Here is an 18,877-nt window from a genome sequence, read left to right as displayed (position 1 = left end):
TTGATGGTAGCCGCATACCATCAACTGCGGAATTTTGATAAGGCATACCTACATACAGGACGTAGATAGAAAAGCCCCGCCCGGCGAGGAAGAACATACCTCAAGTCGAATACATTGTTAATCATGAGTTCCATTGTCGCAGTTAGAGACGGGGCGGAGAATACGTGTTCAAGGTTCTACGGACGTCTTGAGGCAGAACCAAATGGAACGGCTGGAGGCTGGAACACGGATGCGGATGACGCTGATGCCTCGCTCGCGAGTTGTTGGTGGGGTCTGGATGGCTCATTGCGTCGACGCCCCGCAATGAGCTCACAGGCGGCAGCGAAGGAAGGCAGCCGCCAGTCGGAACTTCAACCCGGTCCATCACTTCTGCCTTGCGCATCCTCGTCATCTCTCCTGGCTTCAAATCCATAAATACTCCTCCCACCATTCCTCCAACGGGCCATTTCTCCACAGAAGCCACCCGCCATGGCTCCAGGAGGGAACTTCACTGTACGCATCCCCCGCCCCTCCTCCTTCTAGATCTACCCCGCGATGCGACTTGCGACGTGACAGGGCATGCTAACCTCTCTATGAACCCACCCGCAGACCAAGCTCAAGGTCCAGCTCAAGCTGGCCATCTCGCGGCTGCGCATGGTCCAGCAGCGCGACGAGCAGCTGGGCAAGACGCAGCGGCGCGCCATGGCCCAGCTTCTCGAGGCGGGCAAGATCGACTCGGCCACCATTCGCGTCGAGAACATCATCCGGAGCGACATCACGAGCGAGCTGCACGAGCTGCTGGAGCTGTACTGCGAGCTGCTGTTGGCGCGCGCGGGGCTGCTCGAGGCGCCCACGTGCGACCCGGGGCTGGAGGAGGCGGTCAAGAGCATCATCTACGCGGCGCCCAAGACGGAGATCAAGGAACTGAGCGTGGTGCGCAACATGCTGGCCGACAAGTTTGGCAAGGAGTTCGCTCTCCAGGCCGTGGACAACTCGGACGGCAAGGTCAGCGCAAAGGTCGTGCGCAAGCTGAGCGTCGAGCCCCCGCGCGCCGAGCTGGTCCAGGGGTACCTCGAGGAGATCGCCAAGGCGTACGGCGTGGACTGGCCGAAGCGGGCAACGAGGACGCCCCCGCCACCGGAGTTTGAGGATGAGGATGAAGATGATGAGAAGCCATCGGGCGGGCAGGCTCAGAGGGCGCTGGAGGAGCCGTTGGCTGCCGAGGCTGGGACCACGAAGCCCGAGCCCGCCGAGCCCAGGCAGGCAGCTGCCATTACGCCGGCAAAGAAATTGGCTGGGCCGACGAGCCCCCTGACGGTGACGCCGCCGAGGATGACGACGGACAATGTGCATCCCAAGGTGACTCTGGGGTCGGTGGAGCTCAAGCCTAGCAAGAAGATGGAGGACGCATCGCGAAAGAAGAACGAGCCGGAGGGCTCGATACCGGATATAAGTGATCTAGAGAGGAGATTTGCGGCACTGAAGAAACGGTAGGAGGAAATCCATTTGTTACGGTATAACTACCTAGGTCTTTTAGGGTTTTGGCACGGAGTTCCGCCGCGGATGGCGCTATTGATTGTTTTCTTCAGCTTGGCCTGATTGATCATGGAATGGAAGTCACCGATGTCCTCGCCATCGCTGATGTCTGGTAACAGTGAAGGGTCTTAGGTGTCAGTACGTCCAGGTTGAACTCAGTGAAGTGAATTTCGGGCGAGCAGCCGCTGGCAGCTGTCGAGAGGCAGGAGCGCCCCTGGACGAGGAGCCTTCTTCCCCTGTGTTGCTTATCGTCTTCTGTCATCTTCACCGACCGCCCAGCTCGCTTTTTCTTCACACTGTTCATTGTGCTCCTGGTATTATCTTCCATCATCGGCAACCCCTCTCGCCGGACGCTTTGGCCAATACCTCCTCCAACACCTCCAACTGGGCCCCTTTTCCTCATCCGCACCGTCAGAGACGCAGTGATCCATCACTGCCCCTAATTAGAGCCAGTCAGCATGGGCACCAAGGATGATATAATCAAAATTCTCCAGAAAAAGCTGGGATTCTCTGGCCTCCGAAATTCCAGCGATCTCGGCAAAATGAGGCAAGCAACGCTTGAGAAGAAGATCAACATAGAGAGGGACAAGCTGACGGTCGGCAATGTGGCAACCATATACAATATGTGGCTCCAAGAGCAGAAGGGGCCTTTCCAGAAGGCCCACGAAATCATGGTCAAGACCTACTGCAAATGTCTCGAGTCGTTTCACTGCCAGCCGTCGGCGATCGCCATGTTGTGGAATGAGTGCGCTGCTGACGCACTAAAGACCGCTGCTGACGCCAGAGAAGAGAAGCAGCTCAAGGACTACATGGACAGGATCGCAGACGAGATTCAGATTCACTTTAAAAAGGTGAAGCCCGCAGGCAAAGGCAAAGCGGTGTCCAGTGTTGGCAGCTGTCAGCCTGTTGCGGCCTCCGCAACCAAAGGAACCATGGCCACGGCTCTCAACCCTAACCCCAAACCCCCCAATACACGGCAGCCTCCGCGAATCGATTCGAATATCAAAGAATCTCCTCATTTTGGAGTGGACAAAGCTTCCACAAAGCTTCACACTTTCCTAGCTGCTCCTCAAGCCACCGTCAAGTCGAGACAGCCCGAGCCCATCCTGATCGACCTCACCAAGGACTCGTGGGAAACTGGCCCAGCTCAACCCCTTGTACTTCAACACAACGACGAGTGGGACGAGACAATGCCACCTCCTTCGAGCTACGTCTGCCATAGATGCAATTGCAGAGGTTGGTATCTCCCTCAATGTGCAAGCCAAACTAACGTCCGCGGAAGGCCATTACATTGCAGCTTGTCCCACCAACTCCGACCCATTGTTCGATAGTAGGCCCAGTATCGGATACATATGCCACATCTGCGGCGCCAAGGGTGATCATTTCATCACAAGCTGCCCCAACAAAGATCCAGGGTTCTGGATCAAGAAGAAGACCTTCTTCCTGCCTCCTGAAGACAACGGTGGCGTCAGAAGAGGCCCGCCACCTCCTCTATGGGCCAGCACTGGACTGGGCAGCCCGCGCATGGGCAACAGATCTGAAGCCACCAACCATACCACGAGAACATTTTCCGGCCATGTTCGGAAGAGATCCGATGATGTCGAGGATCTCAGCCACAGAGCGAAGAAACAAAAGGCTGATACTGAAAACGACCCGGGGCCATCTCGTCGCCCCACATGGGTTTTGCTTCCACAGGACGGCCCAGTTCCACCGTCGGAGGGACGGCTTACTCCTTGGGCTGAGGTGAGTACTTGTGAGCGAGTGCTAGCTGGGTAAGACTCACGAGTGTTAGGAAAGCGGAGTCCACACTGGCGCTAGACAATTCGACGATATCCGAGGTAGTCGCAGTGATCGAGTTGCTCAGCTGGAAGCTGAGAGTTTTCTGGCAGAGATAACCCAAGAGTCGGAGGAGAGGGCTACCCAGGAAAGATTTGAAATTCGAACGGCACCACCACATCATCCCTCAGCCGTCCAGACACCCATTCCATCGAGGAAGCGGCGCAAAAGCGAAGCGGGGAAGGTGTCCTCCGAGGATCAAGAAGACCCTAGACCCAGCAGCCCAGACTCAGCAGCGCCGTCGGAAAGTAGAGACGACGACCTTATGGAGATGAGCTATGACTGGAGCTCACCCATAACACCGAGATCTCCGGCCCCAATCGAGTTCCTCGTAACCCCAAAGCCCCTATACAAGTATCCGCCATACCACTCGGGCGTCATCTCTCTGTTCCACCACAAGTCCAACTTCTGGGTGCAGAAGGTTAGGAGGCCATCCTCACTCGACTTGTGGGAGGTGCCTGAGCATGGCACAATTGCCAGGGCGGTGCTTCAGGAAGCGGAAGTCGGAACGAATGCCATCGCAATTGGCGATGGCATTCACGGCACGGGGGTCGTCAAAGATGAGGCAGTCGAGGATGCTACCGAATTCGTGGTGGCGGAGGACAGCGAAGAGACTAGTCAAATGCCCGAGTACCTCGGACTCGACGAGGCGAGCTGAAGGTCAGCGTCTGTTACTCATAGTGCTGAAGCACTGCTAATTAGCAAAGGCCTGAGTATAGGAGGTTCTCCAACGAAATAAGTCTTTTGCGTGGCCTTTTATGCAGTCGGCAGACCTCACACTATGGGAACTATCATCATGGGCCTCGACGAGCGGAGAATCGGCTACGATCTCGAAAGGGACCCATTGGTTCTTATAGGCCCAGTCATGAAATGAGCTCGCCAACATCTTCCGATCGTATAGCTAGAAGCTCAAAGGATATGTCGAGGGATGTACGATTTAGTGTACCTGGTGATCATACCTATTCAAATACCATAGTAAAAATAATTGAGCCGAGCCGACCGATGGCTGCCTGCAACACCCGAACTCCGCCCATGCCGTAATTTCCCGTAAACGCAGTTATATGTACAGCTCTATCGTGTGCTCCGTCGAATTCCCAAGTGCGACTTCCGGTCACTCCAGCTTGTCAAGATGCTCGAGGCGGGTGAGGACGACCTGCTTACTCGTCTCCTCGATCTCGCCGGCGAGGAAGACCTCGTCTAGGATGGCATAGACCTTGTAGAAGTTAAATACAAGGTCGAGCTCACAGACGTTGCCGAAGAAGGCGTCGAGGACCTCGACGAAGAAGTGGATGGCCTCGAGGTAGGCGAGCTCGTTGTCGTTTGTGTCGACGCAGGCGCAGAAGAAGAGGCCGGCGTAGCGGCGGTAGATGACCTTGTTGTTGCGGAACTCGACAAAGTTGGACTGGTACTTCTGGTCGCGCGGGGCGACGAGGCGGTGGACCTCGCCCTTGAGCTTGATCTTTTCGTCGTCGCTGTAGGGGGCGTACCACTTGGCGAGGCGGGTCTTGCCCCTGCGCAGGAAAGGGAGGTCTGGTTAGCCAGGCGGTTCAATCGGAAAAGGGGCGGCAGTGTGGTGGGCTTACTGGCGGTTCTGGATAAGGATGAAGGAGAGCATGGCGGCGCGCTGGGTGATGCGCGGGAGAGGGCGGGAGATGGCGGGAGATGGCGGGAGGTGGTGGGAGATCAGATGAGAGGTCACAGATGGAAGCGACGTTGAATTGGGCTGGCGGTTGGCTAGCTTGTCCAGGTTGGCTAGGTTGTCTTAGCGATTAGTGTGGGGGAGGGGAGCTCCACTGGCCATCACTACTACACCATCACTGGAGGGTCTGCAGCTGCGTGCATTGTGCATATCATACTCCGTACGAGTACTTGGAGAGTTCGACCCAACCCGCATCTGCCGGCGCCGATCTCCCTCGTCTCGTGCTTCCAAAGCACCAGTCAGTCCGCTGGCCGCCCTCACAGCCCCTCATCCATGATCTCCAGGCGTCTTCTTGTGCCGCCGAGGACGGCTCGCGGGCTTCCCGGGCTCTGGAATGGATGAATACACGGGACTTAAACTCGCGCAGCCCTCATCGTCATAATCATCACCATCGTTGCCATCGTCGCCATGGCAGCGTCTTTCGTTAAGAGGCTTGTCCGCCTCATCTGGGGCGACTGGCAGGCCAACCGGCTGTGGCAGCGCATTCTCAAGTCGTCCATCTCCTGCACCATTGCCATCATCATCGCCGTCATCCCCAAGGTCGTGGAGGTCTTCGGGCTCAGCACCTTCCTCATCCCCATGACGGCTGTCTTTGCCCACCCGGGCCAGCGCATGGCCAAGATGATTGAATCTCTGCTGCTGATCCTGTTCGGATCTCTGGCGGGCCTAGGCTGGGGTATACTGGGCCTATACCTGTCGTCCATACCTCTGGATTACGACTCACCCGGATCGTCGAGCATCCGGGCCGTCTTCCTCCTAGCATCAGTCCTCATCCACGGCTTTGTCCGCTCATCTACCCCACGCCTCTTCGTCTTCGTCTGGCTCTTCCTCTTTGTTGCGGCAACGACCCTCATAGGCAGAGCCACCAAGGTCAGCTTGGCCGTCTTTACCAACATATACTACCCTATCCTTGCTGGCGCCGGGGTTGTGCTCGTCGTCAATGTCTCCATCTTTCCAGAGTTATCGACCAGTTTCCTTGGCACATCGACCATCGAGACGCTCTATGACACCATGAATACTGTGTCGAGAACAACGCACTGGTTTATGACCCCCGGGGGTGACTCGGAAGAAGCTACCAAGAACCAAGCCGAGTCGAGCAAGGACAAGCCCAGCAAAAAGAAGACCTGGCTCAAGGGGTTTCTGGCCGATTTCCCCAATCCTTTCAAGTCCACCAGAGCGGGTCCCTCATCAGAAATGTCGCTGGAGCTGACGGCACTAGCCGTGTTGGCCGAGAAGAAGTCAAGTCTAAGAGCAGCGCTCTTGCGGTGTAAAGCCGCCCAGGATGAGGTGAACTTTGAGTGCTCCATATCGCCCCTCCCACCAAATTCCCTTAAGCCCATCAGCAAGCACTGCATGTCGAGGCTCGTTCAAAATGTCGTCACCCTGATTGGAGCTTGTGAGAACAAGTATGTGCTTTTGAAGACGACATCTGCTGAGGAGGATGTCACGGAAGGCTCAGAGTCAAACATGACGCCCGAGGATGGCGTGTCTGAGCCGGCTGATCCCCATACGTTGCAGAAAGTGTCTGAGGAAGAGGAGGACGATCTCAACTGTCCGGTGGACGATGTCAAACCCGTTCGTGAGATTGAATCGGGGAGTGTGGACCTTCTCGAGTCTATTCTGCTACGGCTACGTGGGCCTGTCGAGGAGTTCGAGGATGCATTCAAGGAGGCAACGAACCTGGCGATGGCGTGCATTGCCTATTGTTTCGACGTCCCAAAGCTTCCGTCTGGGGTACCGATACCCCAGGGAATTGAGGTGGAAGAGATTGATCTCAGGATCGACGCCTTCACCGACGCATTCGCACGCTTCGATAAACGATCAACCGAAGAGCTCCAGCTGGCAGCCCAGGGGAAGTCTGGCCAGGTTGTGGATCTCATGCCGCGCATGGAAATGTTCCTCGTCTCCTCGTTCCTCCTGGCCTTCCGTCAGGCTGCCACCCATATCTTGACAATGCTCCACCACACCAGAGAGCTTGTCGACCAGCGAAGGAAGCGCAACGACAGACCAAGACTCTGGATGCCTCATTACGCCGATATTCGGCAGTGGCTCGTAACTTCGGGAGAGTCAGATGCCATGGTTCTGCCGGAAAGCGCCCGGAAGAGCATTCGAATTGGCAAGACGACCAAACCGCCCTCCCGTTCCGAGCGTTCAGATAGTTCAAGTTGCGAAGTCCCTCTGCCATGGAAAAAAGGAGACGAAGAGAGCAATCATGCAGCCTTGAATGGGGAGAAATCTGCAAAGAAACAGAGGCGCAGGGGGCACGAGGGAAAGAAACCCAAGTCCAAACATACCGGGCCCATCTCCAAGCTCAGATCTTGGCTTGCCAATGGTCTTGAATGGGCACAGCACTCGGACGATCTCGCGTACGCGCTAAAGCTGTCTCTCGCGGTTTTCATAGTTAGTTGGCCATCTTTTGTCTCCTCCTGGAGGACCTGGTACGGCAATGTTCGTGGCATATGGGCCCCCCTGCAATTGGTGCTCGTCTTTGAGGTCTCCATCGGCACTTCTCTCTTCATCTTCTTAGTTCGTCTATTCGGCGTCATCTTCGGTTGTGTCATGGGCCTTGCCTCATATGAAATTGCCAGAGGCAATCGCATAGGCATGGTCGTTATTCTTATATTCGGAATTGTTCCTTGCGTCTATATCCAGATTGCTACGAAATACGTCAAGGCTGGCATGATTGCCATTACAACAATGTGCGTCGTTGCACTAGGTACGCCACCCCCATTGTAATGACAAGTCCGATGGTGCTGATACTTCCTTAGCTGCCATGAATCAGAGTGGGACGGCGGGCGAGAACTTTTACAAGCGCCTCGTTGCGTTCCTCGTGGGGTCCGTTGTAGCTATTCTGGTGGAAGTCTTCATCTATCCAGTCCGGGCAAGGCACCGCCTCGTCGAATCGCTGTCTTCGTCAATCCGACAAGTGCAGAGAATGCACTCGACCATGGCAGTCGGTATCCACGACCCTGAGTTGCCCAAGTTCCGCTCCCACAAGCTCTATTCTCGCTTCCAACGCGCCCGGGAGAAGGCCCAGGGCTCCCTCGCCGCGGCCGAGACATTCCTCCCCTTCTGCCTCACCGAACCGCGGCTCAAGGGTAGTTTCAAACCTCTGGAGCCAATCTACAGAGAGATCATATTCGTGCTTCACCAGATCATTGATCGAATGGGTAATATCATTGACCTGAGAAATGCATACGGGTCGTCCATTTTGGAAGATCTGAACGTGCACATCTACGCATATAGGCGGAACGTGGCTGCTTCGAGCACGCTCATGTTGTTTTCCGTCCATGAGGCCCTCACGACGTGGCTCCCCCTTCCGCAATTCCTCCCATCGCCAAGGCTGGCCCAGTTGCGACTCGTCAGTCGCGTCCGCGATGTTCTAGAGATGCAAGAAACAAGTCTAGGTGGCCACGATGAGACGTTCAGCGAGAAGGGCGGCGTCGAGCACACAACGAGCTTTGTGACGCAGCGCAGCTTCCTTGCCTGGAACGCCAACGCTGCCGGCCAGATGGAGATTATCGAGTACCTCGAGGAGCTCGTCGAGTTGGTCAAGCTCCTCGTCGGGGTCAACGCCTTCCGCAGCGGCCTCCTCGAGAGGCCACACTACAAGGATTACGTCGAGCAGACCAAGCCGGGCCGTGGGAATCTGGACCTGCTAAAGTCCGACAGCGCTCCTGCTGCACCTACACAGGATGCCGAATCGACATCTGCGTCGCCGCCAACTGCGGATGCTCCTCTGCGTCGGGTCGTGACAGTTGCTGCCACGGTGCAGAGGTTCCGGCAGGCCGTGCGGAGCAACAGACTGCCCTCTGTCTCGACCCCAGACCAGGCGAGGAGTAGTGCCATCAAGGACGACGCGGAAGATTCTCTACCCATGAGCTTGCGAAGAGTCGGCTCCAGGATGCGCGACGACAATACGGCGGTGAGGAGGAGATTCTCGACGGCGAGCCGAGCCATGTCATGAGATGACAATATATATGTGTTTAATTACATGGAAATATACAGCGATGAAATTTAACTTCAATTTAGAAAATACATTTAGCGAGTGTATTGCTAGGGATTGGCAACTTGCCGTGCGCGGGATATTACTTGTAGTAGCTACCCAAGTACTATTAGGTTGTATCTGGTTCCGATTGATGGCATACATGAGGCTTCTCTGTTGCAAACAGCAAACTCCTAGTCCAATAGTAAAGAGCCGCGGCAAAGCAAACGCAGTCTTTCCATCCAGCCATTACGCGTAGCAATCATATCCCTGGATCCAATAACCGTAACTCCATCAAACTCCCTGAAATCCATTCCGCAGCGCCTGGTGCTGGGGAGGCCCCCTTTCCAAAGGCCACCAATAAGTTCTCATCCAATCTCGAATAAACAAATCCCAGTCCGTGATAACTCTGGCCGCGTATAAAGCTCATATAATATTGAGGGGTGTGTGCTGGACCAGCCTCGTGCCGTTGAGCATGGCTCTCGACTTCTTGGGCCGGTGCTGGAAGCGACGGAACGCCTCCTGGACGTGCCTGGGCTCAATGGGCCGCTTGCCCTCGCTGGGCGGGTCGAAGAGGCCCTGCTCATGCTTGCGCTTCTTAGAGCCCGCATTGTCGCCGCCGCTCTGGGCACGGGCGAGGTCCTCCTGCTCCTTGACCTTGAGGGCGACCTCCGTAAGGACCTGCACCATCTCAAAGGTCAGGAAGCCGAGGATGTCGACAATATCGTCCGACGGCTTGCTATCTGTGACGATGCCGAAGCCGGCCCACTCGCGGAAGCGCTTTCCCTTCCGGTAGGTGAAGGACGCCTGGCGGTACTCAGACCAGGTAACGTACTCCTCCTTGGTCATGGCCTTGGTGCGCTCGTCTGCGCGGCGCAGTCGCTGCAGTGTGATAAAGTTCATCTCGTCCTCATCCTCGTCCTCCTCATCGTCGCGCTCGGGGACCTCGACGGGGTAGAGAGAGGCATGCTCCCAGGGCAGGCCAATCTTGGACTTCTTGTTCTTCTTGGCTGCCTCATCGACCGGCCCACTGCCCACAACACCCCCCACGGGGTCGTCGCCTGCTGCAAGATCAGCATCAGCGCCCTTATCGTCCGAGTCCTTGACGTTCTTCCGCACGTCCTTCCAGGAAAGGAACGTGCGAAGCCGGGACACCTTGGCCTGGTCATGCCGAATCTGGAAGATGAGATCGTTGATGCTGATGGATTTGGATCCACGGCGAGAAGCCAGTTCTGTGCAGGTGCGAAGCTGCTGGGAGTTAGTTGGGCGACAACGCCGAGTGCCTGCCGGGACATACCATTTCTATTACTTGCTGACGCACAATGTCTTCCATGATGCTCGTTGTCTCGACGGGAGGCTCAGCAGTCTCTCCAGAGACGTACATCATCTGCAAGGTGGAGTGGATTAGCCTGCGCGCAAAAAAGCAGACCCGACTTCGACGACGGGCATCATAGAGGAATGGTGGGTATTCCGCGAGATCCAGGGTGATGGGACATCGGGGCATCTTGAACAGATTCATGGAGACGGAAGAGAAAGGGAGTGAGATGGGGCGCGCGCATCTTGCTTTCGTAGATGGGGCCAGATAACTTATGTATCTGGATGGCTGGCACCTGTTGACAGCTGGCGGCAGCTGGTGGCACTGGTGGCACTGGTGGCACTGGTGGCAGCTGGACGACATGGCCACCATGCTGGCGATTCCTCTTTTGGAAGTCGGAATGTTCTATGCATGACTTATAAAGACAAACAAAGAAATAAACAAGACGTACCTGGCTGATCTCCTGTCGGTATTTATACTGTTTATCCGCCATGTTGCTCGATGTCTAGGGTCCTGCCCAGCTGCCAGAGTATAGCGAATAATCCCCCTGTTCTTCTACTTCTCTCAGCTCTCCCAAGATCTGATAACAATGGATAGCCAAAACTCCCCGGAAAGGTGTTGACACGGCGTCCCGGCGACGTCTATGAATGCGGCCAACAGGGCTGATGGCACGACTAGTTCCCCGCGAGCAAGTAATCCCAGAGACAAATCCAAAAAGACACGAGTATCCAAAAAAAAGAAACAGGAAAAGTACAGGTCTATCCAACAAGATCCGAGGATGAGCAGTGATTCAGCGGCGCGAGTCGCGTCGATACATGGGCAATGACCGGATGAGGATGGAGATGGAAGACGGATGGAGTGGATTGGCGCATTCGTACCTTGGGTTACAGACCCACTCACGCCGACGTCAAAATGCACCCCACGTGCCCACGTGACACCCCTCATCACCACCAGGTACATACCTCCCCAAGATACTCAGCAGTAGGTAGAGATTTATGTAGAGATTTTCTACGAAGATCCCAAAATCATGCTCTGCCATGTGTAAGCAATTCATATATCTCATGTACAAGTTAAGGGACTCTAGGTTGGAAGATAGAGTGTTGGTGAGGCTACTTCTACCTGGTATCCTCTGCCTAACATCCCCCTAACGAAGACGAAGAAACCGCTTACGACGGTGTATTCCTCTCCCGACATCTACTCCGTACCGTCACACGCATCCCACGTCAGGCCCCTCCCGCCAACGCACCCCACGACCCAAACCCATCCCCCCTCGACCCCCATGCCACAATGTAGTGCGCCGCCAGCAACTCCCACTCCTCCACCTCGTCCAGCCCCTCCAGCCCGTCCACGCGCTCCCTCTCCTCGGTCCGCACCCACGTGCGCCACAGGTCCCCAACCGTCATCTGCCGCGCCACGTCGAACCCCGCCGCCCGCAGCCGGGCCTCCTGGTCCGCCGGCTCCGGGTACGCCTCCAGCGTCGGCATGCGGATCCGCCGCGCCGCCAGGTTCGACACCATGACCCTCCCAAAGGCGTCGTGCGGCCGGATGGGCTCGTACAGCGCGCACGCGAGGCTGGGGATCCGCCCCGTGAAGTACGACAGCACACCGCTGGCCTCGTCGGGGGAGAGGTAGCACAGGCAGCACTCGGAGAGGAGAAGCGTGGGCACGTCGGTGCGCAGACCGGGCAGCGAGGTGGGGGCGGTATTCTGGGAGGAGGACGTGTCATCGTTGGAGGAGGAGGAGGAGGCAAGTTGACGCAGGTCCAGGCCGTGGCAGTGATAGCTCCCTCCGTGGACCGGCTCACTGCTCCACGAGGTCTCGTCGGCGGGCGCCGAGAGGTTTGTCAGGATCCCCGACAGCACGGGGTTTGTCTGGACTGTCCGTAGCTTCCTCCTGCACACGACGCCGAAATCCACCTCGTGGTACACAAGCCCTTGGCGATTCGGCCGACTGAATATCCGGAATGGCCGCGTGTCTGTGCCCGCGCCCAGCGAGATGATCTGTTTCGGCGTAGCGGCCGATGTGGCGTCTTCCTCGGAGAGAAAGGCCTCGACGAGCATGTCCAGCGCGGCGGTGCGCGTATATGTGCCTGAAGCTCCAGGTCAGTGTAGGTTCACCACAGGCTGGTTTGTTCCAGCGCACCTCTGTTGATGATGGGGAGACGCCTGGCCGGTGGGCCATCGACGCTCTGCACAAAGTACCGCGCATACGGGTCGTCCAGATAACCCAGCTCCACGGCGCTCAGCCTCGAGACAGCCGCATCATTATCTGTGCCCTGTATCGTGGCATCATGAGCAGCACCAGCAGAAGAGCCCTGCCCCGAACGGCCTCGTCCCCTGCCTCCACGAGCGCCTCCTCTACTGCCGCGCAGTGACAGTAGATTCGGGATGGACGGCGCGGACATGAGGTCGCCGTCGGGATTACCCGCCATCAGTATTTTTGTATATGAAGTTGTACCGAAATAGAATGAATGAAAACGACACAAGTCTTTTACGCGATGGTTTGAAAGAAGTGTGACGTCGCCTAAACTCATGTGGGGCATCATTTGCTGATACTTCATATGTACTCCGTACATGTATGGGCTACCCAAGTACAATTGGCCTCACACTGCAAAATAGAACATTGCTCACAATCTCACAAAATCCTATCCCCTATCAACAAGCCTCGTCGTGTTTATGATTCATTTAATTCCTAGTTTCATTCGCAATCATGACAAGGAGACTACTGACTACCTCCACCCCTACTCTACATAGATTCACAACAGCTCTGTCTCCGTCATAAATCCAATCATCATCGGACTGGGGGCGCTCACGCTGGCCCTTCTAAAGATGTAGAAATGCTGGCAGAAGAGTGGAATCGGAAAGCAGAATCGCTCAACAAATGATGATGGTGGTGGATGTGGTGGGTGTGGTGGTAATGGTAATGGTGGGGGGGGTATATCTCTACCGTTTACTCTACTCAAGACGCCTCCGCCAAAGCACAATGTCATCGCTTATGACTTGAAGAACCAACTCGACCGCTTGCTGGTGGTCCCCCCGTTTCCTCCCTCGCTCTGCTGGATCGTCTGGATTGTCGGGTTGGCCGCTGGCTGATCACCGCCGCCCCCGCGCAGGGGCTTCGCAATGCGGCTACCAGCGCCGGCAAAGCTGAAGCCACCACCGCCCTGGTTGAGACCACGGGTGCTCCCGGCCTTGGCGCTCTCCAGACGCTCCTTGACAGAGGCAAGCTGGGCCTCGAACCTATCACACTCGTCAGTATCAAGAGGAGCAGATATGTCCATGTAGGAGGCACGTACTTGTGGTTCGCAGCCGCCATCTTCTCCTGGCTGTCTTGCAGCAGGCTCTCGAGGCTCTGGATACGCTCGTTGCGTGCAATCAGCTTGCGCTCCGCAATAGCCACCTCCTTCTTGAGCGCCGAGTTCTGCTCAACCAGTTGCCGCTGCACCTGCGTCAGCTGCTCCAGGTTCCGCTCCAGGAACGCCATCTTCTTCTGCTGTGCGCGGTTGTTGGATGACCGCAGCACATTGTTGTACTGCTCCCGCGTCTCGTCGAGCGAGATCTCGAGCTCCACAACCCGCTCGCAGCGGTTCTGCAGATCCCGCATGAGACTCTTCTTCATGACATCGAACTCGGCAATCTGCTGTTGGATCGTCTTGCCATTGGTCATTGGGGCCCCGGCCCCTGACTTGACCCGCTGCTGCAGATCCTCGATCAGCGTCTTCATCCTGGTGTTCTCGGAAGCCTTCTGGGCAATGTCCGCCTTGAGCTCGTCCACTAGTTCCGTCTGCGTAGTTTGACGGCTGGCATAGACCTTCTCCAGCCGGCCCTTGACCTCCTCGACGTCACTATCGCTGAGATTGCGTGTCAGAGCATCCTCGTACTCCGTCTGCAGCGCCTCCAGCTTCTGCTCAAGCTCATGCCTCCGGCGAGCATCCATGTCGCTCGATGACGCACTATACATGGACAGCTCGGCTTGGCGCACGATGCCCTGGGTCTCCACCAGCTTTGACCTGAGTGACTTAAACTCATCTGGCGCAATGTGGTCGCCCACAGAGCTCTGTTCATACAGCACGTCAATCTGTGTAATCGCATCACCAATCGAGCGCTCATTGTCGCTGAAGACGTCGCCCCCCAGCTCGAAGCCGGCCATCATCTTAGCCATCTTCTCCGCCTTCCTCTTCTCCTTCTCGTCCAGGGCGGCGCCGCTCTCCTTGGCGCTCATCTTAACATCCAGCAGTTGCTGCTTGACCTCGTCCAGCTCGCTGGTGAGCTCTGCGTTGGCCTCCTTCAAGGCATCCATGGTGATCTGGGCCTCCTTGCCCTCAAAGTTCAGTCGCTCCAGCTGCATCTTGAACTCGTTGACCTCGGCTGTCAGCTTCTCGTTCTCCTTGCCAGCCTTGCTGTCGTGCTCTTTGAGGAAGGCAAGCTCTTCCTTGGTCTCCCGAAGTTGCTTCTCGGCAGCAGCAGCCTGTGACTCCCTCTCCGATAGTTGGTCCTGCAGCTCGTTCTCCCGTCGCAGGAACTCCTCGCGCTCGTCCTTCTCCATGGGTATGCTCGGAGTACCGGCGCGCTCAGACAAGGCCGGGGTCTCTGAGCGGCTTTCCGTGGCCAGCCGAGAGGGTGTCGATGGCCTCGGCGGCTTAGACTCAGTCCTCGGCCCCACCACAGCATCGGCCATCGCTTGCGTCCATTTATCCTTGGGAACACTCTCTCCCGCACGCCAGAGCTGAATCTCGCCTTCCAGGGAGGCGATGTAGTTCTCAAAGTTTGTGACCTGGCCCTGGGCCTTCTTCAGTAGTGACTTGAGCTCCGCAGGGCTGAGCTCGGCGTTGACCTTGGCCTTGTTCTTGATCGATTTGGCTCTTGTGCCAAAGCGGAGAGTGCTGAGAGTTTCGGCATCGTTGTAGCTGCTCGGCGAGCAGTTGATGATGAGCGTCGTCCGACTGTTACCACCCAGCGATTCTTGCAGGATACGGGTCAACTTGGAGTCTCGGTAAGGAATGTGCGACGACTTTCCGTCAGTCAGGGCGTTGATGACCATGCCAAGAGCGCTAAGACTCTTGTTGATCTTCTTGGCCTCCTCCAGGGTCTGACCGCTGGCACCGGTCTTCCCGACCTTTTCGCTACCAGCCAAATCGACCAGGAACAGCTGACCGCTCTTGGCCGAGCCCGTCTCGACATTCTTCTGTGTGACGGTAATGACAAAAATCGAGTGTGATCGCGACGACTCCTGGTTCATGTTTGTCGCGGCCACGGCACGGGAATTCCCTCCCCTCCTCATGACTTCGTAGACCTCCTGCACACTGGAAACGTATATCTCCAGCAGCCCCTTGACATACACACCGCGGTTCTTCTCCTCGTGAACGGGCAGGTTGTCGTTTTGCGGAGCCAGCAAATCGCGAATCTTCTCCATGTAGATTTCCATGTAGCTGACGCGTACAGTGTACTCGATGGTGCTGGGACTCGTCATGATGCTGGCAAAGATCTGCTCGACGATGCGCGGGATGACACCCCGCCCCTCGACATCGTCAATGTTGGAGCCCATCATTGTGTACGATTTACCGGCACCGGTCTGACCATAGGCGAAGACGGTTCCGTTGTAGCCATTCAGGATATCGTCGACGGTGGGGCGGATAGAGAAGTCGAAAATGTCCTGCTGCTTGCACGCCATATCAAAGACTCGATCGAAGGTGAAGCTCCCCTGGGCTTCTCTCGACTATTGCAAAACCTCTCACTTTAGCAAGACAATCACCATGACGGAGGAGCTGCAGGGAGAAAACCTACGTCGACGGTACATGACTCCTCCGAGTTGAACCTGACAATCGGCTTGCCGCCCGAGTCCAGCTCGATACGGTTCTGGGGCCGGAACCGGGCGACAACCTTGATGCTGTTGGCAGCAGACATGATGGCGGCGACGATGTCAGATCGAGGCCGTTGTCATGGGGTGCGGTGGCGGGAATATCAGGAAACAGCTGGAGAGCTCAGGGGGTGGACCACCGCAAAACCCGCGAAGCCGGTGACGAAGTGCTCCAGGACGGCGCCCCAAAAACAACCTAGCGAATGGCAAGGGCCCAAGCGCGAACCCGTGGACCGAGGGCCGTGGCAACGACAGGCACGAGTGCAGGCAGTACTGTATCTGCTGCGAGGACGGGCAGTAAAAACAAATACTCGAGGTGAATCCCCGCAGCGACGGAAAGGAACGAGGGGACAGGTGGTTGAGGTGGACGGGTCTTCGCGAGGGGTGGGCGGGAGTCGACGCGCTACATTAAAATGGTGGGTGGGAGGATTCGCGTGGGTAGAAGGTGTCCACGAGACGGCGAGGATGGACGTCAGCTCAGTGCTCAGTGCTGGTCGCCGGACGTCTGAGTACCGTCCAGTGCCCGTGCCGTCCATAGGTGTGCTGGGCTGGGCCCAGCACATGGTGGGCTGCTGGTGGATCGCTGGTGTCCAGGGTGCGACCGTAGTGTGCGGTGCCTCCCAGTCTCCCAGTCTATTACTCGGTAGGAGCAATTTGCTTCCATGGCGCCCCCCTCCAGCACCGCCACGACGGGTGGGACTCGGGCCCTCAAAAGGGTATTAGAACACGGGATTGGAAATGCACAACCGTCACTACTACAGTGTAATACTACGTAGTCAGTGTCCAGGCTCCCCCAGCTTCCTTCTACGCGAGTCCCTAGTAATGCTACTCGCTGGGTACTAGTAGTACCTACTCAGCAAATCGACAACATGCTTATGCTGTACGTATCGCCATCGCGGGCTCGTAGCAAGTATTCACATGATATCATATTAACATCCCAACTTTGCCCAGCACCTGTTCCTCAGCAAACACATATTTATATTAACCTATTCATAAGCCTACTACGTAGCTACTTAGTGAAGATAGATATGTATTGGCCGGTAGAGATATGCTCAGCTTACAACAAGACGCTGGGCCGGACTTAAGGTTTCAACACTGTATCAGCGCACGAACAGTTGCTATAGCTATCCTTGTTGAAAAAAAAAAAACCCTCTCTGTGAAGCGATGCAACAGCTACTCATAGTTCCATACCATAAAATAACCTCTGATACAGACACAGCATGCAGCAGGCCAAAAATATGTATGATGCAGTTAAGTAGGGGCTTTCAAAGATAGGGTCCTATTGGGGCAAGAATTGACTTGCTCTCTCAACGTCTTGTTGGCTAGAGCAAAACTATTTTCTCTGGTGATCTACTAATTTCAAGTCCTTATGTCCTCTACCTCATAGATCTAGTTAGTAGTAGGTAACATTCCCACTATGTTGTATCTCAGTAAGTAGGTAATACGCACCTAGTATCTGCCATATATAGTTGCTCCCGATGCAAATGTATAGAGGCGATTGCATCCTTTTAATAATCCCACGGGGTCCCCGCTATATCTGTAAGAAGGTCATGGGCGAGCTATCAGGAAATCCCGTATCAATCATCAGTACTTAGTCATGCTCTTGCTAACTAGACGTTGAGAGAGCAAGTCTCGGATTCTACATCAACAAGGCCCTGTGTTGCGGACAGATGGTGTGGCACAGGGATATGGCGCAGGGGTATGGCGCCGTAGATGATATCATAGCTAGAGCCTCGGGTGAGTTAGGAGTAATCAACAGCATCAGATAACAGCATCAGATCAACCATTCATCCTGGCAGATCGATCCCGATCAGCATCATCTACCGGATCAGTACGATCCATCGGATCTACTGTATCACCCTGACTTTCAAAGGTCCCTAGGTACCTGACTACGAGTGCTTCTATTATCATGTCCTGCAAACTAATAGTATTATAGCTATACGACCTTTTATTTATCATAAGTACCTAGACTTTAAATAATTATCTGATTTTTTACAGCTATATTATTATTAATCTCTACTTATCTCTTTTAATCATACTAAATATATACTATGCACAAGAACACGAACAAGGGACCCACAACAATAAAGACCGTTGTTTAGGGGCCTCACAAGTGGGGCTCAGGGAGGCTTGCTGAGACAAGGGGCAGGGGATGAAGCTATCAACACCACAACAACCACAACAGCAACATGAAGGTCTTGGAGGTTTGGTGGGCTGGGTTGGGTGTAATATTGCTCGTACAGATGATTGGTGCATACGACAAGTTGTCGTAGGCCATAATCGCAGCCAAGGGCTGGATTGACCCGAAGGTCGTGGCTCACGGAGCAACAAGGTCAGTGTGCAAAATGGGCAACAAATGCGTCAATTGGTAATAAAAGAAGAATATGATGGCATCAATCATCTGTGCGATTGATGCGTGTCTTATATACATAGTGAAAAACAATCTTGAGACCTCTCGGGTCGGGATTCCCTGTTGTGGCTCTCAGGTTGTGACCTTCTGACCACAGAAGCAACGAAGGTGGGCATCCCCCAACACAATATCTTATAAAAGACTATGATATAGAATAAATTAGATTAAGATATTTCTATAATAGTTTTCCCTTTCTTTCTATAAAACTTCTATACTGGAAATTCCTAATTCTTTGAGTAGTACTTAAGTACCTCTATATAC

General features: G+C 55.3%; 7 protein-coding genes across 7 annotated transcripts; 3 read left to right on the top strand and 4 right to left on the bottom strand.

Annotated features, from left to right (window-relative positions):
• Positions 1–468: 468 nt before the first annotated feature.
• IST1 (regulator of Vps4 activity in the MVB pathway-domain-containing protein) lies at positions 469–1,473 on the top strand (the record flags this gene model as incomplete). The annotated part of the gene is made up of 2 exons (XM_083193559.1): positions 469–492; positions 589–1,473. The coding sequence occupies 2 exons, from the start codon at positions 469–471 to the stop codon at positions 1,471–1,473; spliced, it is 909 nt and encodes a 302-aa protein (XP_083050507.1).
• Positions 1,474–1,973: 500 nt separating this feature from the next.
• ACO1O0_004116 (uncharacterized protein) lies at positions 1,974–4,009 on the top strand (the record flags this gene model as incomplete). Its single annotated transcript, XM_083193558.1, has 3 exons — positions 1,974–2,751; positions 2,813–3,258; positions 3,308–4,009. 3 exons carry the CDS (start codon positions 1,974–1,976, stop codon positions 4,007–4,009), a joined length of 1,926 nt encoding a protein of 641 aa, XP_083050506.1.
• Positions 4,010–4,462: 453 nt separating this feature from the next.
• On the bottom strand, positions 4,463–4,966 carry aps2 (AP complex, mu/sigma subunit; the record flags this gene model as incomplete). The annotated part of the gene is made up of 2 exons (XM_083193557.1): positions 4,463–4,862; positions 4,935–4,966. The coding sequence occupies 2 exons, from the start codon at positions 4,964–4,966 to the stop codon at positions 4,463–4,465; spliced, it is 432 nt and encodes a 143-aa protein (XP_083050505.1).
• A 492-nt stretch (positions 4,967–5,458) lies between these two features.
• On the top strand, positions 5,459–9,017 carry ACO1O0_004114 (aromatic acid exporter family protein; the record flags this gene model as incomplete). Its single annotated transcript, XM_083193556.1, has 2 exons — positions 5,459–7,766; positions 7,819–9,017. The coding sequence occupies 2 exons, from the start codon at positions 5,459–5,461 to the stop codon at positions 9,015–9,017; spliced, it is 3,507 nt and encodes a 1,168-aa protein (XP_083050504.1).
• Positions 9,018–9,461: 444 nt separating this feature from the next.
• SPT3 (transcription initiation factor IID, 18kD subunit-domain-containing protein) lies at positions 9,462–10,484 on the bottom strand (the record flags this gene model as incomplete). Its single annotated transcript, XM_083193555.1, has 3 exons — positions 9,462–10,283; positions 10,333–10,422; positions 10,479–10,484. The coding sequence occupies 3 exons, from the start codon at positions 10,482–10,484 to the stop codon at positions 9,462–9,464; spliced, it is 918 nt and encodes a 305-aa protein (XP_083050503.1).
• Positions 10,485–11,573: 1,089 nt separating this feature from the next.
• PPM1 (leucine carboxy methyltransferase) lies at positions 11,574–12,781 on the bottom strand (the record flags this gene model as incomplete). The annotated part of the gene is made up of 2 exons (XM_083193554.1): positions 11,574–12,439; positions 12,493–12,781. The coding sequence occupies 2 exons, from the start codon at positions 12,779–12,781 to the stop codon at positions 11,574–11,576; spliced, it is 1,155 nt and encodes a 384-aa protein (XP_083050502.1).
• Positions 12,782–13,342: 561 nt separating this feature from the next.
• KLP1 (putative kinesin family protein (KinA)) lies at positions 13,343–16,253 on the bottom strand (the record flags this gene model as incomplete). The annotated part of the gene is made up of 3 exons (XM_083193553.1): positions 13,343–13,589; positions 13,646–16,065; positions 16,134–16,253. The coding sequence occupies 3 exons, from the start codon at positions 16,251–16,253 to the stop codon at positions 13,343–13,345; spliced, it is 2,787 nt and encodes a 928-aa protein (XP_083050501.1).
• Between the last annotated feature and the right edge of the window lie 2,624 nt (positions 16,254–18,877).

This window comes from Amphichorda felina (genome assembly GCF_050947745.1).
Source record: "Amphichorda felina strain 45539 chromosome Unknown scaffold_4, whole genome shotgun sequence".
Taxonomy (NCBI): domain Eukaryota; kingdom Fungi; phylum Ascomycota; class Sordariomycetes; order Hypocreales; family Bionectriaceae; genus Amphichorda; species Amphichorda felina.
Note: the sequence above shows the minus strand (reverse complement) of the source record. Positions and strands in the feature narration are given on the sequence as shown.